Below are 26,136 nucleotides of genomic sequence, written 5' to 3'. Positions count from 1 at the left end.
TAGAGAGTTAAGATACATACTCAGTGTATGATCATAGTTCAGAGTACAAGCACTATTACTTCCTACAAATGGACACCGTGACTGTTCAAGGCAAGGGGTACGCTACAGAGAAGTTTAACGGCCATGGCCTATAAACAGTGTTCGTGTCTGGTTGTATAGGCTGGTTTTAAGTAGGATTTGATTTTTATATGAAAGTGTATTCAGGAGGGCCTGAGGGGTATGAGACAAGTTCGTTTTCTGTCTTACTTCTAAATTTCAAATGGATTGTTGGGGGTCTTCCAGGCAATGAAGGATACTCGGAATTGTACAAATTTTTTGTGTACACATGTACACAAGGGGTTGTGAAATTTCAACAGTCGACTGCTGATCAATGCTTTCTCTCCATAAAAAATGAATGAACCCAACATGCACCTCATGTGCATCAACCAATCAGAAAAGAAAATTAATCACTACACACCGGGCTAAAGCAACTTCTCTTTTGCTTTAATGGCAGCGGGTGTCACCTCTGACATATTTCTCACTGAAGAGTCCTTTTCTTTCTTTGAAGGTGACCCCTGCTGCTGTTTAAATAGCTTATCATGAAAAAAGGACCTGTTTGATGGAGGGCTGACTGATTCTGCAGGAAGGTAAAACTTTTATACAACAAGGAACAGCATCCATTGTGAGTGATTTATTCATCATTTGAAATAGCTTCAAAACATTTTTACTTTAATATCACTTTAAGGTATAAGATAGAGTGTATATGTAATTCCCAGGGCTGCATGCACAATTTCACTTGCCGGGCTGCGGCCAGCAATAACTACTTATTTCTCTCCAGTCACAAATGAGATTTGGATGTGCTTAAATCATAACTTCAGCACAACTGGAACAGTGGATATCTCTGCATCTCTGCTATATGGTATCTCCTCATGTATCACTCATGTATCACTTGCCCCTCCCTTTTAGAGTGTAAGCTCTCTTCCTTATATTGTAAAGTGCTGTGCAAACTGTTGGCGCTATATAAATCCTGTATTATAATACCAGTAATAATAATTATTATTATACTACGTGAAACTTTTTTATTATATATGCTAAATACAAGCTACTTGTGAATTAGACTTGAGCAACACTTTAATGCTCAAATCCAAGGAGACTATACTGATATATAATAAGATATAAATAGTACTAAACATATATATCTGAAAAAAAGGGTCACTGTGGAAGAGGGGTCAGGTAAAGGGATATTTTATTTATAATGACACTAAACTCAGGAGTTAAATCTTAAAAATGCATTCAAGTACCTTAACTATTAACAAAACAGTAGCTTATTTGTGTATCACTTGGCTGTAGATCCTCAAATCATCTCTGGATTCATGCTGACACTGTCCTTCCTTCTGGAGGGTGGCTACTTTTGTTCCCTATGTGTGTTGTAAAGTAGCCACCACTCCAAGCTCGTCCCTGTGATGGACTACAATCTCATGTTTAGTTTACTTATTTGTATTGAGATTGTAGTACATAATGGGAGTGAGCTTAGAACGTTGGCTACTTTACAACACACACACAGGGACCATGGGGAACAATGGTATACACCCTCCAGATAGAAGGACAGTGTCAGCACCAATTCAGAGATGATTTGAGGATCTACAGCCGAGTGATACACAAATAAGATACATTTTTGTTAATAGTTAGGGTACTTGAATGCATTTTTAAGATTTAACTCCTTAGTGCAGTGTCACTTTAATTACTATGATTTTTAGGTGATATGTCCCTCTTCATTATGCAATAAATAATTATTTGTATAGACATTGCATGTGGTGGTTATATTTAGCTATTGCTTTATTTATGGTTTATAATGTCATGTGTGTGTTGATTCCATCAAACAGGTTTTTTTTTCTTCATAAGCTGCTTAGTATACTGTATATCAGGGACTCCAAACCAAGAGGGATTTCTCTTTGTTTTTCCTGCTTTTTAATTAAACAAGAAAAATTGCTGAAGCCTGAAATGCATTCATTTGTTTTCTTTCCTGTTTGATTTGTCAGAGTGCAATGAGCCTGACCAACACATGGAGATTTTGCAATGGAACTTATATGTCTCCTTGGGTTCATCAACAAAGTTGAGGGAAAGAGTCTGGCAGTAGAATTAAAAATTTTGGATGCATCCAAATTTCCGAATTACAGAAATAACGAATCCAAACGCTTGATAACGAAATTTAGGTACATGCAAATTTTATTTGGACCGAAACACAACAAGCGGGAGAGCTGTCATTTACCGCCCTTTGGCTTCTCTGACTTGTATCATGAATGAAAACAATGTTACAGAATATTGTTACAAAATGTAAATAAAGAAAGAAGCTGAGAGATCTGTGTTATTCTGTAACAGCTTCTGCTTCTTTGAGGACACTTCGATCCCAAATATAAATTATCTGACAGCTGTCACAGAAAACACGTGTTTAACTGTTCACAGAAATAATAATAATTTTAAAAAACTGTGTGTGGTTCCCCCAAAAATTCATACCAGACCATTTAGGTCTGCTAGGAGTTTTAAGGGGGACCCCAACACTAAAAAAAAATGAGGGGTCCCCTCTAAAATCACATACCAGACCCTTAATCTGGGCAGCAGCCTGACAGAGCAGAAAAAGGGGAGGACGAGTGAGCGCGCCACCCCTCCACCATACCAGACCACATGCCCTTGGCATTGGGAGGGTGCTTTTCCAGGGGGAGACCCCCTGGAAACGCACTTTGTATCCATGCCCATGGGGACAAGGGCCTCTTCTCCACAAACCTGGCCCGGTGGTTGTGGAGGTCTGCGGGCAGAGGGGCTCATCTACATTCACAGGTGCCCCGCACTTGTGAATAATTGAACAAAAAAACATAATACAAATTTTTGATAAGTCCTTTATTTACAAAAAAAAGTCCCTTGACTATTTTAAATTGCAATTGCCAATAGCAGGGTGGCTATTGCTCTGCCCACTGCCTTCTGTATATCAGCAGAGGAGCAGACCTGAGAGAGAACTTTCTCTCTCAGGTCCGCTCCTCTGCGAACTGACAGAAGACAGTGAAAGAAAGTAATTCTGCTATTGGCTATTTTAAATTGCAATAGCCAATATCAGGCAGGCTATTGTTTCCCCCCCCCCCGCCTGATGTCAATCAGCAGAGGAGCAGACCTGAAAGAGAAAGTTCTCTCAAGTCCGCTCCTCTGTGACTGACTTCAAGCAGTGGGTGGGTGCATTAGCCAGCCTGCTTTTGGCTATTTCAAATTTAAATAGCCATTAGCAGGCTTTGTTTATTTCTGCCCACTGCCTGATGTAAACATTGCATCGGGAAGGTTTTTATTTTTATTATTTGTTGGCCGATGCTGGAATGACTTTGTGGGGCTTTTTTTTTTCTTTGTTTTAAATAAAGGACTTGTCAAAAAATTGTATTGTGTTTTTTTTTGTTCAATTAAAGGAATTTTTTCTATGGTGTCTATTTATTTACATTTTATTTAACTCTTTATTGAATGAGTAGGGGTACAAGAACCCCATACTCATTCACAAGGGGACGGGCATCTGGATGTCCCCTTTATGAAAGAGGGTACCCAGATGCAGATATGCCCCCCTGCCCACAGACCCCCCACAACCACTGGGCAGTAGTTGTGGGGAAGAGGCCCTTGTCCCCATTGGCATTGGCACAATGTGCTTTTCCAGGGGCCTCCCCCCTGGAAAAGCACCCTCCCAATGCCCCGATTAAGGGTCTGGTATGGGATTTTTTTTTCATTTTATGGGTGTTGGGGTTCCCTCTTAAGATTTCTACCAGACCTAAAGGGTCTGATATGAATTGCCGGGGAAACTGCACACTGTTTTTTTTTGTTTTTGTTTTTTTACATCAGGGTTGCCCCCTAACATTCCTATCAGACCTAAAAAATCTGGTATGAATTGCTGGGGGAACGCAAGCTGGGTTTTTTTTCTTATTTCTGTGGAGTGTCTAGAGGGGTTATTCACTAAGGAGCCGAAGTATCTAGCTGTAGCTTCGGCTGATCCTTCGGTTCACTTCGGCTGCTGAAGCCCTTTGGTTCAGTCGAACCGAAGGGCTGCTGGACGGGCTATTCTCAATAGCCCATACAGCAGGCGAACGTGAGCCGTACTCACAGCCGAAGCGGGGAGAACAGTTTGCCGAAGCAGACCATTTTCCCCTCAAATGACAAGTGGGCAGAGCCAGCCATGTCACGGCTCTTTTGGCTGAATTTTGGCGGAATTCGTAAAAATTCCCACCGACACACTCCAGAATCTTGTGGGAAGCAAAAAACAAAAGGTGTTACTACAAAGTGCGGGGGTCAATTCCATATGATTTTAACATGAGTTGTCTAACAAACTCACATAGGTATGATAATCAGAAGCCCACAAGCATTCGGCCATATAGTGTATATGGTCTTAATAAAAAGTATAATATACACCTTCTGCATTTTAACGTTGCATTGCAATTGTGGTGTCATAATTAAATGTATGCCACTTGGCTGTAAAAAAACTTTAGGAGTAGTATGAATTTTCTTAGCTTCTCAATGTGTATAATGATATAAACTATGAAGTATGCTATGGGGATTATTCACAAAGCTGCCGAAGGCAGCCGGGGGAATAACCGAGCCATAGTGAAGTGAGCCGAACAATGTTCATCTATTCACTACAGCTCAGTACGGCTGATTTCAGCTGCACTCTGGTCAGCCGAACATGCTCTGCGGTCAGCCGAAGTGCAGAAGGACTTCGACTCAGCCGATCCAACATCTGGATTGGCTGAGCCAAAGCTCTGGCAGCTAAGTCGCTGCTGTTCGGCCCTATTCCCCTTCACATTGAAAACATATTTTTTGAAATGTAAATAAAGATTACATTTAAAAAAGAAATAAAGATTTTAAAAAAAGAAAATAAAATACAATTGGGCAGAGCTAGCAGTGACAGCTAGCCCCGCCCAACTGTTTCCTATTGGTCGACACCTGCTATAGTCTTTTAGCAGGTCCCGGCCAATGAATAACAACTGGGTGGAGCCGGACATGACGTCACGGCCGGCTACACCGAGTTATTATTGTTAAATGACAGATCAGCATCCCCAGGTCATTTGGGGACACTGATCTGTCATTACAACTGGGCCGAGCCAGCCATGAGATCACAGCTGGCTCCACCCAGCTGTCATTTGCAGGGTGAAAGGCCGGCCTTCGGCTGTAGTGTATAGCCTGTAGAGCAGCCCTTCGGTTCAGTCCGAAGAGAGCTCGGCCGAAGAAAGCCAAAGGATCAGCCAAAGCTGCGGCTGGATCCTTTGGCTCCTCTGTGAATAACCCCCTATGACTTAGATTAAGTAGAACAGCCCAGTATATTTCATTGTTGAAAGAAGAGTATCTGTGATCCTTTTTGGATCAGATTCCAGCTTCTATTTTCCAGTCTAGGCAGGAACAGAAAACAATACACAACTGGTTAGATGATCTATGTAAAGTACCAGCATGAGGTTACCAGATTGTTGTAGTTTAAGGACCCAGTAATCCTAACTGAAATGAAAGGTATACACTGATTTCCTTCCCGACTTGAAAAGATTTTTAAAGAATGTTTTGAATTTTTATTAATAGGAACAAAGCAATAACAATGATTTTATGTATTAACAAAATCAACTTTTAAAATTAGCAACTTTAGTTTTTAATTGCTTTTCATGTTTTAATTTGTAAACTGACTTAATGAATGTAAGAAATCACAACATATATTTTATAAATAGTCTATAGAGGATTTGCTCAGTTCTACCCCTCTGTCTATTTTTTTCTTCTTATGCAAGTCAATTGAAGCATTTCAGATATTGTTATCCAAATAGAGAACTTTTTTCAATTATGTTTGAATTATGTCATTACTTTTTTTATAATTAAATTGTTCAAAAAGATTAACAAATATTATTTTTTGATATAAATCTAAATAAATATGCATGTTTTTTAACAGAACAAATTAATCTTCACAAATCTTCACAAGTAATTTGCCTTGTATTTTGGCATACTTTATTTGTAACAATATTATGTATAATTGTTAAAATATCTACTTGTATCTATTGTACATATACAGTATGTACTTAATCTTTTGTTTAACAGTATTTGGAAAATAAAAAAAAAACAAGGTACAGTTTTCAGATTTTTAACTATTTTAAAGGAGAACTATGAGGTGATTGCTTTTCACTCACCTCATAGTTCTAGCCAACCTGTGACAATGAGACTGTCACAGGTCGGCTCAGTAGATCGGGTGGTGAGCGAACACATACCGGCGTTCGCTCACCTCTCGATCCTGTCACAGCTCTCTGCCGTGACAGGGGAGGGGCTGGATTCCCCCGCTCCGATCGGACGGGGGAGGGGCGGGTACAGCTGGCTCTGCCTCTAGATAGGCAGAGCCAGCTGTCACTCACGCAGATGGGCGGATCCCGGCATAATTATTGGGATCCGCTTCAGCTGCGGCGTCTCAGTATACCGCAAGCAGTAGCTCGCGGTATACTGTGGCGTCTCAGTATACCGCGAGCTGTATACTGAGCTTAGGGTGATGTGAGGACGCTAGTTTGTGTCCCCTTGTTACTCTAAGGAGAACTATGGGGAAAAGCCTTAACCCCATAGTTCTCCTTTAAAGATGTTTCATATTTTTTAAATAATTTAAATAATTTTTCTAAAACAATATCAGGTATTTCATAGTGCTAATCACAAATACACTGTTTGTTCTAGCTCTGTGGCTCACATGCAAGATGGTGTGCCAGTGTATAATGTCAGAGGTCAACAGAATGGTTAAAACAAGTTCATTCAGCGGCAAATTATGCATCTATATTGAGTGAATAGAATGGGTTATGAATATGTATATCTGTAAATCTTGTTTTAATGAGATAAGTTATTCTTCAAGTAATTGACTTTAAGTGTAGCTCATAATCTCCACTGACTGCTATCGTCAAAAGTCAAGGTCGGAATAACAAACAAATTGATTAACAAATACCTCTCCATCCACACTGCCTGTATATTATACTGACTTTTATTACTTCAGTGCAGGGCGCTTTCTAAAAAATAACGAAACCAAAATAGAAGTCACCTTTATGTCACTAATTTTTCACAGATACAGGGAGAGTTTTTCAACTCTGTAAATAGTAACATATTTGTTCATACTGCAGTTCTACGCTATCAGTCATTTCAGACTAACAACATGAGGCTGTCTCAATGTCATCTAATGGAGTTGCTGGCTAGGAACTGCTCTGTGGTTCATATCAGGGCAGGGATCAGGGTCTGTGGTTCATATCAGGGCAGGGATCATGGTCTGTGGTTCATATCAGGGCAGGAATCAGGGTCTGTGGTTCATATCAGGGCAGGGATCAGGGTCTGTGGTTCATATCAGGGCAGGGATCAGGGTCTGTGGTTCATATCAGGGCAGGGATCAGGGTCTGTGGTTCATATCAGGGCAGGGTTCAGGGTCTGTGGTTCATATCAGGGCAGGGATCAGGGTTTAGCTATGGGGTAGTGGATAATTAATTGGAGTGGAGCTTTCCTTTTAGTAATGGTGGTAAAAAGGCAATATTTCACTTTTCGGCCGTGCTGAAGAACAGTTTTGGAAATAAATAAATAAATATGGTATCTGTGAAGGTTTTCTTTGTCTAGGTCACTGTGTAATAAGTAGTAGTTACATTCAATTATATTTGTTTTGTTACCCTGTTTGTTTCACTACTTGTTGGAGTGGCTCCCTCCTTTAAAAATGAGTGTTGGGAACTCACCCCATTGTAGAAACATGGAAAACTCAGTCTGCTTAATCCAACCAGAATCGTCTCACGAAATGTGCTAAGGCAGAATTCTATCGTCAAGGACATGATTAAAAGTGTAAACGTAATGAACATGGCATTTTCACAACTTTTACACCATGTTTAAATCTATTACACATCCAGTCATTTCTTGAAAAAATAGTATGTGCCTTTACACATTTCAAGATACCGTGATGGTAGGATTAGGGTGACTTAGTTTCCCATTTGGCTCTAAGTACTGGGTGATGTTCCCAACACTCGTTAGAACTGACAAAGCCACTCGTGAAATTATCCAAAATCAAACAAATTACTTTTGCATACAATTTAAAAAGCCTAACAGACCCTTAAGGGAAAACAAAATGGAAAAAAAGCAGGTTATAGTTTAACAAATTCTGTTTGAGTCTGTACAGAAGGTAATATGAGCTGGAAAAGAAGTCACATCTGGGTCCCTGACCCAATGGGACTACAGACCAGTGTATCCTTGGCAGGTAAGTTCTATCTTTTTGCTGAGAGTGCTTCAGAAGGTGGCTATAGGTGGGCGAATGTGAAAGGTTTTGCAAGGCTTTGAAATGTGACCACAGAACAAGTCACTGTCAACTGCACAGAATTTATTGGCTACAGCTCAGTGGGCTGAAGCTAAATGAACAAGTAGAATGTTAGTTTTCTGCTGATGAAGTAGGTTAACAATCAGTCATTGTCATGGTGATTAGTGAAAGATCTGCTTGGATGAGAGCAATGAATGTTACCTCGTATTCCTGTACTAGGATCTTGAAGTTCTAATGCCATGTAATGGAGCTGTTTCTTTGATGTAGGGCTGATAGGGATATTTACATAAGTTGCTGTCTCACTGCGAGGTCGGTCAGAAACCAGTGGCTCGGCTGGATAACCTGCTGCCCCTGCTGACCAGATGAAGCAGATATATTCTGATTAATTCATGCTCATGGCATTCTATTACAGCTCAGATCTGTGAATGTTAGCCAAGAGAAACACTGCAGCACAGGCTGCTGAAAAAAAATATATTAGCTTAAATATACCAATGTTTACCATGCCTAAGTAAAATATAAATCAGGTTATGCCCTCATGGTACCATATGAAATACATAATCTGTCATCAAATAAATGTCTTTTAATACCTACCAGCTACCTTTGACGAGCACCTAGGGTCATCATCTTACAGTGCAGGAAGTGGATGTTCCAGTTATTATTATTATTAACCTTGTTCACTTGGCTGTTTCCAGTTCATCTACGCTGCCTACAATAGAACTAATCTATTGTTTTATCTAATGTTTATATCAGTGCAAGATTCCACAGCTTGTATGAGTTCTTTTACTGTAAAAGTTTAACAAAACTATTTAAAGATTAAAGAAATTACCAGTGACAATATGATGTAGCCTTTTCCGGGCAATAAAAAAGAAAGGCACTCAAAATACAGATACACCTGTAATCATTTACCAAATCCCTGTACTATAACTACCCTCTTGACTATATATATATATACACACATATATACTGTATATACATACTCTGTGTATGTGTGAGTGGGGATAAAGTCCTCACCCATGGCACGTATAGAGGTGCTTGTACATACCTGCAGCAGCTTCCCAAACCTTCCTGTATGGATGCATCTTGGGCCGCTACAACAAGCAACACTACCCAAACAATTCTGGGCAGTGACGGAGCTTGCCGTTAAGCCCTGCACCCCGCACATTCTTACTTCTGCATTATTATGATGGGCAGCTTCGCTAACCAATAGGAATGTACAGGAGGTAGGGAGCGGCAGGCAAAACATCAATAAATGCCAAAGCTTTGCCTTTTAGAACAGCCTGAGATTCTGCCATGATAGGAAGGTTTTGGAGCTGTAGGTGCTAACAATTTATACCTACAGTGGGTTTTATTATTTTTCCCTGATCAAATCTTTTTTAATATTAGAAACCTTAACACATCTTTTTTTATCTTAAGTGGCCTCTTCAAATGAACATCTTAAGATCTGTCAACGGCTCATCAACTTGACTGGCTGGGAAATCGTTACTCTCTACTTAATCGCTTGAGCTGAGAAGAGAAGCAATTCACATAAATATTGTGGGAGTGTAATGAACCCTTATAGCTCTAGAAAAATGCCTGTTTATTTAGTTTTATTGCAGAAAGCATTTACCTACAGAACTGCTTCTACATATAAAAGCCAAACTCTAGCTTCTAAATAAAACATTTGTTTTAATCTCTAATCCTGGTTTAAAAAATGCAGCTTTTGCTGCAATACTCTGTCTTCTCCTGGGCAATGTCACCTGCAGAAAATCTGCTAAGTCAAATAGCTGCTGCCCCACTTCCAGGTTGAATGACCAGCAGCATTATTGAACTCGGATGTTAGTGCACCGGCCGTCATGGCTCAACCCCCATAGTCCTCTGCAGTTGTCACTCAGTCTGGCAGTGCTAGTGGTGCACACATGGCTTGGAAGCTTGGAAGAATGTTTTCAGGTAAGTAGAGGGGAAAAACCTGCATGTGCGGGAAGCAGGAGGGTCTTAGTTAATTTAATTTAGAATACTCATCAGAATACCTGAACAGTGGCTGCTTCCGATTGGCTGCAGTGACTGTTCATCTGAACATTTTCAGACTGGCTCCTTCGCCACAAGTTGATTTAGTCAAGTTTTGTTGAGGCAGCTGGACCACCCACACTAAGAATTTTGGTGGATTCACAGGAAATTCAGTGTATTGTGAGCTTTAACTAAAGATATGTATATGTCCCCCATACTTTACCCTCTTTGCCTGAGCCTGACACTTTAGCTGGAACTTAAGGGGTCAGAGGTCACTTGAAGTCTGATAGTGCTACCAATTGTAGGATCAAAGAGAAAGTAAAAGCATACACCAAGATGCCACCTAATGTAGCAATAACTAAAACTATTTAGCTTTCTATAACTTAACTTACTTAACAGCTCAGAGTTACTTTAGTATGATATCAATCTTAGGGGTGACATTTTTAGAAACTAAAAACTTCTAAATTTGGCAATTGGAAACAGAAAATGAAACTTACTTTTTTTTCCAAGCTTTTTACATTTTTTTTACATTATTTTTTTTTCTTAATTTATTTTTTCACTTTACTTTTAGGGGCTTTGGGGAAATATCAGGGGTCTAAAAAGACCCCTGAATAGAAAAAGAGAATCTCTTTTTCTGCAGCTCCTGTTATGAATGAACAGGAAGCCCCTATACAGAGTGCTCCTGTCCATTCATAAGCCAAGGAGATAGTATCAGTTACTATGTCTGCAATCATGAATGAACAGGATGCAGAGCACTTCCTATTCATTCAGAATTGGGGACACAGTAACTAAATACTTTGTTCTCAGTTATTTACAAACATCGGTGTGATCATAACTGATCACACCGATGTTTGAGCAGTACATGGAAGGACTAGCAAATATTTTAAATATACTGTATAACGTTCACATATATATTTCATTATATTCAAAGACATTTTGCAGATATGTTTCTGCAGCCAAAATTGCGGTGCATCTCCAATCAATGTACCTTCATTATTTAAAGATGCCCCAGTGCATGTTTTCTCTTTCTGTTTCATCCAGTGATGGTTGCACTGATAAATTCCTTTGATTTTGGACATTCCTTTATCTTCACTTCAAAACGTTGTTTTTGATCTCCCACACTGCATTCTCAGAAGAACGTGGACTGGTGGGGTCAAGAAAATGAAAGGGTGGGCACATAGTCTATTTGGTCATCTGATCTCTGCTGAAGGGTATGATCGGAGATTGGCTGAATTTCCCTGTCTGTAGAGTTCACATGACTAAGTGGCTAGGTATGTCTTCTAGGGATATGACTTTAGTAAAGTGAATTCTCACTTCTGTGCATTACTGCCATTTGCACATTATATTTGCTTTTTGCTCTTCCACTTGAATAAACCCATTTCCTTTTCCACCTTGCCTCTCCATCTACAACTACTACCTTAGCTATTCTGATAAGGGTACCTCAAGATGTTATATACAGCCTTAGTATAATCTGAGAGATTCCTTGCAGCACTGGAGCCCTCAGTTTGAATCTAGGACTCTATCTGCATGGAGTTTACATGTTCTCCCATGCATGGGTTTCCTATGGGTATTCCAGTTTCCTGCCACACTCCAAAGACATACTTCTAGATTAATTGGCTCCTGTCTAAATTAGCCCTAGCATGTGTGTGCATGTATGAATGTATGTGAGATAGGGACTTTCGATGGTAAGGCCCTTGAGGGCAGCGACTGGTATGAATGTGAATTGTTACATGAAATAAAGTCTGCAGATAAGCATACACAGAAAATGTTCCAGTAGATGTGTTTTTATATATGTAATCTGGAAACATCTTTAGGTTAAAATGTATTTTATAAGAGTCTCACTATGACATCTCAGCTATCTGAAGCTTGGCAAGGAATAGTTTTCTAATGATTTCAGGGTCAACATAATCAGCAAAGTTCTGGATAAGGATTATCGATGTATTATTCAGTGATTCTATACGGAAGAAAAGTCAAGCATCTATTCAAGCAAGTATTGTCTTACACTGCATTCAAATCAGAATGATTTCAGCTTGACTGCTTGTCAACAAACAGTCCAAGAGAATAAAAAAAGCACGATGCAGTCATAACACTCATTACAGAGAATGTAAAGTGTCTTTGCATATATCTTGTTTCTTTATTTCTCAAGGTTAAGACTAAAAAGCTTTCACTTTTTCTTTTTAAGCCAGCAAGTAGCACCACTTTTCATATGCTTGGCAGGCTGCTTTACTTGCTTTTATTGTAGAAAGTCTGCCTACAGTGCTCAGTAGCTCAAGTTATAATGTACAAACAAAATAGAATCAGTCGTAGCAGTGAATGCTTCTCTTCCCCTCCCTGCCTGTGCTCAGATGGAGCTCTATGGATACCCAATCACATATAGACAGTCTGTAGGCAAACTGTGTTCTCTCTTTAGAAAACCCCTAACGATCTGTGATTTATGTATTAAATAAAGATCCTGTATTACATATTTGTTTGTAAAACTAAGATTTTATATAAATAGCACACTATATTTCTGGCACACCAAAGGTTATTTTTTTCAAACTTGTGTGTTAAAACATGCCTGAACACCTTTTATACCTTTCCACCTTACCTATTCTTTAGCTGCTGATTATTACATTTCTCTTTGTTTACCATTAATATTTGATTTTTTATACCTTAACTTTTTTTAGTGGCACATTTTAAAAAAAGCCCACAATTTAAAAAAAAAATGATTTTGATTTTAAAATAGCTTTGCCACCCTTTTTAATAGAGATGTAGTTTTAGCGTTATTGTAAATGGAATGAATTATCTTGTAACACTGGGAAACTTTTGTTACACCATTTGTCTATAGATTGCATGGAAAATAAAACACATTTGCAAGACAATATTGCCAAGACAAAGCCTTGTTTTCACCGAAAAAGAAATATATGTATTGCTGTGTTATCTTATGTAATGATATAGTTATTGATGAATCAATAGGCCCATAGCTGAAATGTAAAATTGTTCTTGTCAATTCAGGGCAAAGGCTGAAGTGCTTAAACATTAGGGTTAAGGAAGTATGTTAATGCAAATGTATATGTTTAGTAGCAGGATTCTGGTTAAGATTTTATTTTAGGGTTATTTTAAGGGTTAGAGTTATAGTTAGGTTGAGGGTTACATTTTTGCAGTGTTCCTGTTCAGGGTTCATTTAAGGTTAAAGGTTAATTTTAGGGGTTAGGGTATGCTAAGAATTAGCATTCTTCTTAAAAAAAACAGGCTTTATTCTTCCTTAGACTTCCATAGGAGTAAGTAGATGGATCAATGCCTATACATCTACCAGAACCATAGAAGCCTATGGTGCCAAACTGTGCAGGTGCGAATGTTGGATCAAGATGCTTGTAGAGCGTTGTAATCAATGTCACAGCCTGGGAGCAAGATCTAGGTAAATATAGCTGTTGGGATTGGGGCTTCTATAAAGGTGGGTAGATGGATCGACTCCTATCTATCTACCAGCATCATAGAAGCCCATGGAGCCAAACTGCATAGGTGCGGACATTGAATCAAGAAGCTGGCAGAGGGATGTAATCATTGCCGCAGCCTAGGAGCAAAGATCTAGATAAATATGATAAATATTGCTATTGGGATTAGGAAGGGGGGGGGGTTGACCTACTTATGGGGCTGGGGCTGAGGGAAATTTTGTGGGTAACCCTTTAAATTGGAAATATACCCTCTTATGTTCTGGAATTGTAATGAAAAGATGTTGGTACCTTCAGCTGAAAGAGATCAGTGCTGCAATTATAACCTGACTGGTTATTTATCCAGTTATTGTTATGGATAACCAAGTTTTGGTTGCAGGAACTCTTCCTAATAAATTTACACCAGAGAAAAAGCTGTTTCCAAGTCTAAAAAAGTAATTTTTCAATCCTTTTCTATAGAGTAAAGGAGGGTTATAACACCGTCAGCTTTTTGTCATCTGTGTCCCAATGGGGCAGATTTCCCTTTACTTACTGTCCAATAGCCACAGCGGGAAATGAGGGAAATCCCTGGTGGTCTGTAGGGTCACCAGAACTAGTGTCCCTCTTTGAAGATTTCCCATCTATTCCTGTTCTGGTGATAACCCAAAATTTTGGATTTTCATTTACTTTCACTTTAAGTGAGAACAGTCACCAGTATAAATAGCTGAGGGATAGCTGACAGGTATTCTAATCCATCTACCCTCTATACTAACAAAAAAAAGTTTTGGATCAGTTGCACTTTAATTTAACTCCTGACCTAACATGAATGTAACCGTTAATGTTAACCCTTAACCTAAACCAGGGGTAGCCAAACTCCAGCCCTCCAGCTGTGGTGGAACTACAAATCCCATGAGGCATTGCAAGAGTCTCACAGCCACAGACATGATTCCCGGAGAGAGATGCATCATGGGATTTGTAGTTTCACCACAGCTGGAGGGCCGGAGTTTGGCTACCCCTGACCTAAACCAACCCCTAAACATATCCCTAACCCCATAAATATGATTCTAAAAGTTGACCTAATGACTGATTCTCTGCCCTTGCTACCCCCTAAAATATAAGCAATAGCTACAAAAATATTTGTTTGTTCAATAGCTACAATCCTGAAAAATGTACCTGCCTGCTGGGGTAGCTGCTTACCAGATGCTGTTTCTCCAACACTTACACTCCTACGAGAGGTCAGAGGTAGGGTTTTGTGTAAGGCAGAGGCACTTATTGGCTACCTCTATCTGAGCAGCCAATTAGGTATACTTATTATGTTTCATAAGCCAATCATCAGTATGACATGGATTGACTAAGGCCAATGTCCACACTTGTGATCCTATCGTTGGTAACAACTCGCCAGTAGCAGAATCGACATGCAAGGCAGGGCCGGGGAATTCTCATCTGTTCACATAGGTTGCCCCCTCACTGGCTCCATAAGCAATGTCGCTCTTTGGCTGATGGAAATACTGCAGGATGTCTGCCAGTGAAAGAAACAAAGGCTTGCTTACCCAGGCAACTAGCAAAGGAAACATGCAAGTAGGAAAGTATTTTCACTGTTCTACACAGGAATTTTGTAACTGCCGAGTTGTGGCTGGCGACAGGACCACAAGTGTGACACTGACCTCCATCTATGGCTGACTGAGGATAGAAGAAATCTTTGATTCAACGTAAAAAAAAGATCATTTTATTGTTCCTATTGGGAATTTGTTTTCCCACACAACCTCCTAATGTTTGATTTTTATAATGAGCTGTGGAGTAATGTACAGTTGCCTACAGCAACCAATCAACAATTATTGTTTGATTGGTTGCTGTGATTGACGAGGGGATACATCTGATTGGTCGCTATTTTTTTAATATAAACAAATATGAGTTAACATTTTCACAGCTTAAAGAGGAACTTTACCCATATCTTTGAAATGGCAAGAAATACACCTTTAGAAATGTTTAGTCATGACAATCTACAAACACATACTTCTAGATAATTGCCGGCTTTGTATTCTTTGCATTCCTTTTTTTCTTTTCCTCCCCATTCTTCTTACAGTGGCTATTTTACTAAGGGCAGATTAATATAGCTCCATTTACTTCCTGGAACTCTGGCACATGTGACTAGGACATGTGACCATGCACATCATCTCAGGGGAGGAAAATGTCTTTCCCTGACATCTTGTGGAATTACAGATGAGATTTCCCAGCAATACTCTGCTGATGCAACCCTCCCAGGATGCAATGTGTGGGCACATTACATCACTAATGCCCAAGAGGACCAGGAAGTTGAAAAACAGTAAATGTAAGTGAAAGAAAAATATGTTTGTTTAACTAATGAATGTAAGAAGATTAACTATCAGCATGCAGAGCTGAATGCTGATGTTATTTTTAGTGAAGGGGGTAAAGGTCCACTTTAATTTAAAAAAAAAACTGATAGAAGGTAACTAAAGGAAGATGATAACTTACAATCCTAAAATAAGGTAGGAAGTCAAGTTATGAAAATACTTACCAGAAAGAACTAACATAGGAGGGATTTTGTGTGCTTTAGAGGCTCCTGTTGATGTTGATGCAGAGGAGGCAGCTGCAACCAGTACATAAAATACAAACAGCAACAAATAAAATTAATTATTGTACACCGTAAATAGCGATGATTCAAAAGTCTATCTGAAAGTTAAGCTAACTTGACTGAGAGAGGGAGCTGATATTGACCACAAGACAGGAATTAAGCCATGAGATTTACTGGTTATTGTAGAAACTAATGTGATGACAGATATGGCTTATACCAGGGAATGTCTCATAATCCATAGTTCTTATCAATGTCTATCATAATGCTCAATTATTATTATTATGTTTCAAGAACAGCGGGGATGAAAAAGCCTTAGAGCTTATGGACTATTCAATCAATTTCCAGATCTGGAAAAGCAGGAAAGAATACATCATTCCTAACCCTTTCAGATAATGTTTAAATTAATACCACTAATAATGCCAGCAATAATTTTAAGAATTAGCAAAAGCGGCTAACAGCAGCAGCAGTAGAGATAGTTGCAAGACCAGGATTAGTATTAGTGACATAAGATGACCTGCAAGAAACCTCATAATAATAATAATAATAATAGTTAAAAAAAGATACTAATAATGATGATAATAATCATAATAATCATTATAGTATCACCATAGTAATAATAATAAAATAATAATAATAATAATAATAATAACAACAATAACAACAATTTAGGTGGGACAGCTGTACCTGGATTTACCTGAATTTAAAATATGCCATTTGGAGTCCATTGTTTAGTAAAAAGCATAAAAAATATATTTTTGGTACAAGATCCATACCCTTCATAAGTATATGGACTGTAATAACCGTAGGCACATAAAGCTTAACTCCAGGCAGATAGGAAAACACACCATAAAATGCAGTTTAGATTTATTTTAAAAAGTAATGAAATGAAACTAGTATAAATCCTTGAATCTGGTTTGGTAGGAAACTCCTGTAGAGCCCTACATGGCTGCACTCAGCCTGAGATCGGAAGGGGCAGCTCACTAAACCAATCAGATCTTTACTGCTTTGCCGAGTGCTGTCAGTCAACAGTTTAAGCACACTTACAAAAAAACGAGAATTGAGTGCTTCCCCAATATTGTCCAATCACTTGCTAGAGCAGGGGTGGGCAAATACAGCCTTCCAGCTGTGCATTAACTACGAATTCAAACATGTCTCTTTCTCTGGGAGTCATGCCTGTAACTGTCAGACTTGCAATGCCTCATGGGACTTGCAGTTCCACAACAGCTGGAGGGCTGGATGACTATGCTTTACTGTTTAACTGCAGAAGAGACAAACAAGGTCACCATCCTGTTTTGTATAGTAGGGGTGTCTGGATCATAAAACTGGCTGCAGAGAGTTAAAAATTTTCCTGGAGATCATCCTTAAGGTGGCTCTAAACTCAGGGGTTAAATCTTAAAAATGTATTCAGGTACCTTAACTACTAACTTAAATGTATCTTATTTGTGTATCACTCAGCTGTAGATCCTCAAATCATCTCTGAATTGGTGCTGACACTGTCCTTCCTTGTGGAGGGTGGCTACTTTTGTTCCCCATGGTCCCTGTGTGTGTTGTAAAGTAGTCACCGCTCCAAGCTCCCTCCTGTGATGGACTACAATCTCATGTTTAGTTTACCAAATTGTATTGAGATTGTAGTCCATCATGGGAGCGGGCTTTAGTGTCACTTTAATGGAAAGTACTCACCAATAGTTATTGCTAAAATCAAACCATTCACATCATGCTAGATCACCTACCTTGCAGAGGAGATGTGGTTGAAGCTCCCGGATGCAGGGCTGTAGCACCCTAAAACAAAACAAAAAATGAAAATGCATTGGAAGTGTGCTGCCCATTTAGGTGTAGCGGTGATGACACAAAGACAGCTTCTATATTATAATAAGGCACTAGCGTTTCACCTTTCTGGCATTATGGCTGTATCAGAAAAGTCCTGTGCCAAATTCATGAAAGTTGTCTTACCATTTGCCAAGTGTGCAACAATTTTAAGAAGTTCCTGTGCTTTTACGTTCTGGTGCTATGGCTGCAACAAATTCATTAACAAACACTACAGATGTGCATTCAGATTCGGACGAACTTGCTGAATCACAAAACCCTGTTGATTCAGCGGTTCGTCCGAATCCGAAAAAAACGAATTATTATATAGAATAGGTAAAAAAACGGCACTCGCAAGGGGTGTTTGTTTGCTGCTCTTATGCCTTTTTACAAATAAAGTACTGGATGACGGATCCCCTTGCAAGGGCTGTTTTTTTTACCTATTGCTCAGTGAAGGCTCCGGTGGAAGCTTTACCAGGCACCGAGGTTCAAGCAGCTGGATTGGAGATAAGAGGGTAGAGCTGCTCAATGTTCTAAACAGAATTATTATGTGCACGAATATATAAAAAATATATTAAGGCATATAGTAGTTAACTTTTATGAATGGAGCTTTCTAAAAATGAAATATATAGTCAACAGAACTTAAGGAAAATGCTCTGAGGAGGTAAAATAAGGACACGGTGATCACCCATTCGTTTGTCATTTTACACAGTACAATGAGCGGATTTGTTGATAAACAGCAAAACCATTTTTTTAAACTGGCAGAAAGGGAGAAAGAAGCCTTTGTTGGGCAAGGAAGAGGCAGGCAATGGTAGTGCAAATATCTCACAGCAGTTATCTTAAACCAGTAAACAGTGCCAGGATTTACTTCAATGATCAGGTTTTAAAAGCCTGCAGCATAATAGCAGGCAACTTTAAATTACTTGTGGGGTTTTTTTTACCTTCTTTAATTGCTCCTTGCAGTGCTACAAACCAAAATTAAAGGGTAATTTCAACAAAATATTGGCCTACGCAAAATGATTCTCTAATCATGACAACTGATGACAAATGTTTAGGGGTATAAATTGTGAAAACAGTAAAGCACTTAAAATAAATGCAGAGACCATAAGCAACCAAACAAAATTCACTTTGCAGAAATCAGACCATAATAAGAGGATTTCCAGTTGATGCCCTGTGTGCTGCACTCTGCACCATGTGGTGCTTTATCAAATTAACCCAAACACTATGCAAATTATGGATTTTGTATAGTTTCCATGGCTAGTGAAAGGACAGTTGGTTATACTTGTGGAGATTTAAAGTGGACCTTTACCCCCCCTTCACTAAAAATCACAGCAGCATGCAGCTTGCATGCTGATTTCAAATCACCTTACATTCATTAGTTAAACAAATGTGTTTTTCATTTACTTACAAATAGAGTTAATTTACTTCCTAGTCCAGTTCTGGCACAAATGGTGTAATGTCCCCAAGCATTGCATCCTGGGAAGGTTACATCAGCAGAGTATTGCTGGGAAATCTCATCTGTAATCTCATGACATCTCAGGGAAAGGCATTTTCCTCCCCTGAGATGATGTGCATGGTCACATGTCCTAGTCATATGTATAGTCACATGTGCCAGAGTTCCAGGAAGTAAAAGGAGAGCTAGTAATCTGCCCTTAGTTAATATGGCCACTGCCAGAAGACTGGGAAAGAAAAGAATACAAAGCCGGCAATGATCTAGAAGTATCTGTCTGTAGATTGCTCAATGATAAACTAACTTACAACACCCTCCTCATCCTCATCACATGACCTTGTTGAAAAATAGGAATCTCTTCCAGGACAGCATCCTGGAAGAATGAAGGCTCTGAAAGATTGAAAGATGCTCATTGGTCAGTTCATGTGGCTGTGCTGGCCAATGGTCATTTGTCATTTCAAGAATTATGTTGCTACACAGCCCCAGGGCTGTGTAGTGAGGCTTTTGGGACCAGCTGGCGTTTGGCATTGGGCAACTATCATATCTGCAGTGCAGTGGATATGGGGGGGTGTAGAAGGTGTTGTAGGTTGTTTGACCTAATTTTCTATGCAAAAGTGAAATATCCCTTTTAGTGGCAGTCTCTTTAAAATTATCAGTACAAACTTTAAAAAAAAATCTGTAACATGCAATAAGCTAGGCTTTTTACTAGATAACACATGCGTCATGAAATAAATTATAGATTATATTAGGGGGAGAATGATTGAATAATTAAACATCTTTGATTATCAATGAAGTCACTTTGTTCATAATTATCTAAAAAAAAAGGGAATTGCACGCATAATTTAATTTACATTCTGCAGCTGACAACAAGCTGATCTGTAATTAATTATTGCTGACTTTTCTATTGTCCTCTGCTGTCTACAAAAGTATATGTTTAAGATGTTTGTAACCTATTTGCAGGGAAATTCAGCTGACTTGTTTCTGGTGAGTGTAGAAAGCAGGGTCCCCTCCTATGTTTACTGAAATCCGTTGGTTCAGATGGAAATAGGCAAAGTCCAGTCATTCTCAAAATTATTCTTTCTCTCTTCCGACTACAGTAAACCATAATCGGACTGGTTGCTTGGTTATTTCACATTATAATTCCTCTCTTAACAAGTTTATTGGATGAACCGTAGTCTCCTACAAAGTACAAGGTACTATGTGTTCTTGTGTGGTAATGGAGATAGAAAGTGAGGAAAATTCTAAACCATGGAGGTTGTAACACTTCCCCACTCAACTAAGTCCTAATATAATGGCATTGACCCTTGCAGTACCTCTTTTCCTAACCTCCTATGTTTCAGCTTTCCTCTAATATTCTGCATAATGCAGTCATAGAGTTATTACCGCTTTGCACAGCAGTGTCACTCAATGCTTCAACAGAATTTTTGATGAAAATTCCATGAGATCCAGAGAGATTATTATCTCAGCTTGTTTTAAATGTGCAAATCGGCGTCATTAAATTATTGAAAAGAGCCCACAAAGAGCACAAATGACCTCTTCATGGTGTAATGAAGACAAGCACTCCAGGGCCTTGATGTTGAGTAATACATTCATCTGAACTCTAATATGTATGTGGGGCACCATTTACTCTTTAAAGAGAAAAAAAAAAGGAATCTGTCCTTATACTGAAGCTGAGTCTTACTGTATATCCTATAGCCATCAAAACATCACAATTCCGCTCTATATCCTCTCCAGGGATGTTTCATCTAGTAATAGGGCCTATTACAGGAGACACGCACTACTGAAACATAATGGTTTATGTATGCGGCTTGAAGCTTATAAGCAAGTCTGGTAAGGCTTGGTCTTTAGTGTTCAATTACATTTATGGCTTTGGAGGAGCCCAGAGCATAGAGAGGATTTCAAATCACAAATGAGTCATCCAATCAATGAAAATTAATTCTCAAATTAGGGAATAGCAGATAGAAGCATGTGTGGGGGTGATGATATTTTGCATTCTTTTTACTAGGACTGAGTATGTCTTGTTATGATAGATTTTTAGCACCTTAAATGCAGCCAGAAAACTGAGACTTTGCAAGTTTCTGGCAGCAAAAGGTATTGTATAGGTATTCTTTAAACCCATCCAGCTGTCTTCTCATGCCAACGCTGTGATTTGCTTTTAAAAGGAAGAGTCAGTGAAGGTAATTTATCAAAACTGGAGTAGAAGAAATCTGGAGCAGCTGTGCATGGCAACCAATCAGCTTCTTTCTTTCATTTCCAAATCTTAACTGAACAAACTGAAGAGAGAAGCTGATTGGTTGCCCTGGGCAACTGCTCCAGATTCTGTATGCTCCAGCTTTGATAAATTCCCCCCCATTGTCTCCTGCAGAGACCACTGAAGTTGTTGGACAGTCAGTGTCTCTACCTCTATGAGCCCATGGTACCTCATCCCTTCCAAGCTGTTCATGTACCCCCTTTAGCCCTTCTTCCCATTCCCTCCAACCTGTGCCTCCACAATTTGTTAGTGGTGTTCCACCAATCTCCAGCTTAATTTTTCTCTATGTTTTAGCCAACCTAATACCTAATGTCCTGCCAGACTCTTACCCCTTGTCTACATGTTCAGAGAACAGGCATTATTTGCTATTTTTTAAAGAGTAACTCCACTTTTGTTGTAATAAAAATTGCATAACATATAAAATTGTAACTCAAGCCATTTTGTAATTTAATGCCTTTCCATTACAGGCATGATATTCCACACCTGCTCAAAATGTAAATGTTCTTTTCTTCTAGACACTAAAACTGAGCATGCAGTAAACTCTGCTAAAAGGCTTGGAAGGTATGGAAAAGAGTGTAGTTCTTTATTTTAACAAAAGTGGAATTACACTTACAACTCCTGATGAGACAACAACAAGCACCATAGATAGCTGCAATGTCTGGCAGTTAATAGTAAAGGTAGACATGAGTAGCAATTTGACAGTAATTGTGTGTTCTTGCCAAGTAACAGCCAGTACTCCCTTGAGTGTGTGAGCATATAATAATATATAACAGTTTACCTTTAGTCCTCCGCATACCGGGCAAGCTGCAAAAAATGCCCTTGTAACACCAGGATGAGGGCTACAGATTTCACAAGTGTTACTTGTGCCTGTAGCAGCCAAGTCACTTCCTTTGGGTTTAGTTCCCTGTGGCTGTGCTTTTGTAGCTGTCCACTTTGGAACCAAATCCACATAGGTTTCATCGCCTGAGTCTTTGCTTTCCTGCAGTAAAGATGAGGCTCTGGCCTCTCCATGGGGTACCAATAGCTTAGCATCACTAATGCTTTGAGTTCCTTGTGCCTGGTCCTTGGATAAAGTGGAATCTGAACTCTTGTGTTGAGTTTCTCGAGCAGCTGCCTGTAATACACTTCGGGGTGTGTCGTAGAGATGTCTGACCGAGGCCGGAATCTGATATTCAGACCCTCTCTGTGGATCAGCATGCTGACACGTGCATAGATTTTGATCTGTAGCCATGGTTAAGGGTAAGCTAAGCAACGACCCAAACTCTTCACCATGGCAAATGTCCAGACTCTCAGCATAGGAGGAAAAGCTCCCTGAGTAAGAAGAGTGACTGCCCGTAGCTATGCCACTGTCGGAAGAGCTTTGACGTCCAATTTCCTGTAAATGTCTAGATGCAGCAGGCTTAGGAGGTGGCTTGGAGGCCCGAAAGGCTTCAGCATAGGATTTATCTTCTCCCAGGTGGATGCCCTTTGCTGCTGCCATCCCATGACTCTCAGCAGATGTGCTAGCTGAAGAAGGCTCTGCCCATATGGTCAGTCTGCTCCCTGCACTGGCATCCGAATGGCTGGTGTCTGAGGAAGAGCTGGATATACTTCTATCGTCTCCTGAAACAAAACATGTACATATGTCTTTAAAGCAGAAGTTAAAGCACCCAAATAGAGACATATGTTATTTCAGTAGAGAAGCCTTGATTTTATCAAATTAAACTATAAACATAGTATTAGAACATCATCTAACTCAGCTCACTATCGTATTTCAAAGGTTGCATCGTAAGAGAAGAAATTGCTGCACATTCAGATTTTGTTTAAATGTGATGTAATCACATGACACTGAGATTCAGAATGCAAGATAAAGGGAGGTATCCGTCATCCTCTAAGGACAGGTGGAGAGGAAGATACATCCGCCACCAGTGCACACTCCAATCCATGGTGGCACCTCTTTATTATGGTGCCATCACTACCGTCTATAGGAACCGATACCTAGATTGAGACTGAGCTTTAGGGGTCTATTTATTAACATTTCCCAGGGCCCTTTGCCCTGCACATATCTGTAAACATTTATTCTGTGCAAAAAAATTACAAAAACTAATGTCCTTTAATATATTTTTATGTCGTTGTAATGTAATACTGCATTATGGCCACTAGATGGAGCTGATGAACATAGGCAACAAGTATTTATTTCCGGTGATCCTCCGCTCCGTCTAGTGGCCATATAGCAATACTACATCACAATACATTCAACTTGACAAGAAAGTATACTAAGAACATTAATTTATTTTCATTCACACAAAACGAACGTTACAAATATTCACAGGGCAAAAAGTCACGACAAAGTTTATGAATAGCCTCTTAGTGTTTGATTTATTGAGAGCAATTAAAAGGTAAGGCACCCAGTTTAGGTTTGCTATGGATGGAAAAAAGTTTCCCTTGTCTGATTTAGCTGGTTTGTATGAAAGTGTCACATATATATAATACTTAGACCAGGTTCACATCTATCCATGTCCAATTTTGTATGTTCCTTTACTGTGCGTTGTAGAATACTTGCAAGCATTTTCATTATGTGCTGCAGTGCATTTTTATACCTCATATGGTTTATGGCTTGGCTAATGAGGATTGTTTTCCTGCAGTGACATCATTGCTGTGGACTTTGGGAGGACCTATGTCCTAGAATTTTGTCTTGTGAAATTAAAGCCAATCACAAGCCTCAGAGCATCACAGGTTGCTAAAAGCTTATAGCAACCTGGGACACTATGGTCACCCCTCTGCCACCGCCCCCACACACACACCTGCCACCCTCCCAATGAGATGGCGCCTGAGGGACTGCCTCAGGCAGTCTCATTTTAGGGATAGCCCTGATCGTGATCATGGAGACTCAAAATCACATTCAATACCCATAATACTCATTGCTGCACGCCTGGAAACACTGCTGCGAATGTTTGAAAAGTGTGCTAACAGGAACATTCATTTCTTTTCTGTAGCAACCAACCAACATCCAACTGTCATCTCTGTCTTTTAGATTGTAAGCTCTTGTGAGTAGGGTCCTCCTTAACCTTCTGTATTCAATTGAATTGTAACTGTACGTCCCGCTTTATATTGTAAAGTTCTGCTCAAACTGATGGTACTAAATAAATCCTGTATAAAAATAATAGTAATTTCAGCATTGCAGAAAAGGGATGCAATCGCAAAGCTTCATTTGTATTCCTGAACATAAAGATCAACATATAGAATAGAATAAAAAAGATATACAACACAATTACAATTTCTTTATGAAACAAACATAATACAGGTCACAATCCTATGCTAGAGTACAATGGCCAATCTGTACAAGGAAATGGAAACACATAAATGAGATAATGTAGGAATGATACCATGAACTGAATATACATGAAAAGCTTCTGCTTGCTATTCAAATGGTAATTTATGTAGGTAGAGAGTGCCACAGCTTGGCAATAGAGAGCTTCCCCTGTACAATATACAGTATATATATATTTTTTATATATATAACACAGGGTCGTCCCTACGCTATATGGGGGGGGGGAGTGTGCGTCCTGCCTAGCTCCTGGCAACCAGGGACATCACTGGTTTCCAGCAGCTAGGCAGGATGCCGGCCAGAGCATATTAAAGTATGTTAGCTGCAATTGTAGTACCTAAAGAATTTGCGTATGTACTTCTTAACTTTGTTTATAATGCTTTCTTGTACAGAACCACAGCATAGGATGACAGTTTATAAAAAATCAATATTAACATTATGACAATTTTTCACCAAAACACATCAGTATGGCTACAACACTACAAAGTCCACGAGTGGACCTTGTAAGAATATTGTTAAGGGACCTTTTGAGAGCAGAAGTGTGAGAGTTGCCATTGCTTCATTATTTTAGAGGGTCAGGATGTCACCATTATCTTGCTTCTCTATGTGGTGGAACACTGACCTGGAACTAGCATACAACCAGTAATGTGTCAGGACACCTTATATCAGGGGTAGGGGAACTCTGGCCCCCCAGCTGTGGTGAAACTACAAATTCCATCATGTTTGTGCCTCCTGAGCTGGAACAAGCATACAACCAGTATTTTGTCAGGACACCCCATATCAGGGGTAGACTAACTCTGGCCCTCCAGCTGTGTTGAAACTACAAATCCCATTATGTATTTGCCTCTGAGAGTCATAGCTGTAGCCAGGCAGCCTGAGGCTGAAGGTCATGTGCCACCCCTTTTCCAGCCAGAGCATCCCAGGTTGCTCCTAGCGCTGGCCGGTGCCCTGCCCAGCACCAGGCAACCAGTGACGTCAGTGAGCAGGGCAGAACACCGTCACCCCCTTGGTAACGTGCAACTTTCCCCCCATACCGTGCATTATTAAAGCACACCTTA

At 39.5% G+C, this 26,136-nt stretch overlaps 1 protein-coding gene across 1 annotated transcript in view; it reads right to left on the bottom strand.

The window, feature by feature from the left end:
- DOK7 (docking protein 7) overlaps window positions 1–26,136 on the bottom strand; it is a 108,803-nt gene that overhangs the window by 5,542 nt on the left and 77,125 nt on the right. Inside the window, exons 7-9 of the mRNA XM_018554959.1 lie at window positions 22,550–23,373; window positions 17,998–18,046; window positions 8,483–8,632 (exon numbers count right to left, since the gene is read on the bottom strand). Of these exons, the coding sequence (XP_018410461.1) occupies window positions 8,483–8,632; window positions 17,998–18,046; window positions 22,550–23,373 (1,023 nt within the window). The remainder of the gene's footprint in view (window positions 1–8,482; window positions 8,633–17,997; window positions 18,047–22,549; window positions 23,374–26,136) is intronic.

This window comes from Nanorana parkeri, unplaced genomic scaffold (genome assembly GCF_000935625.1).
Source record: "Nanorana parkeri isolate BGI_ZX_2015 unplaced genomic scaffold, ASM93562v1 scaffold180, whole genome shotgun sequence".
Taxonomy (NCBI): Eukaryota; Metazoa; Chordata; class Amphibia; order Anura; family Dicroglossidae; genus Nanorana; species Nanorana parkeri.
This window is presented reverse-complemented; position numbering and strand designations above follow the sequence as displayed.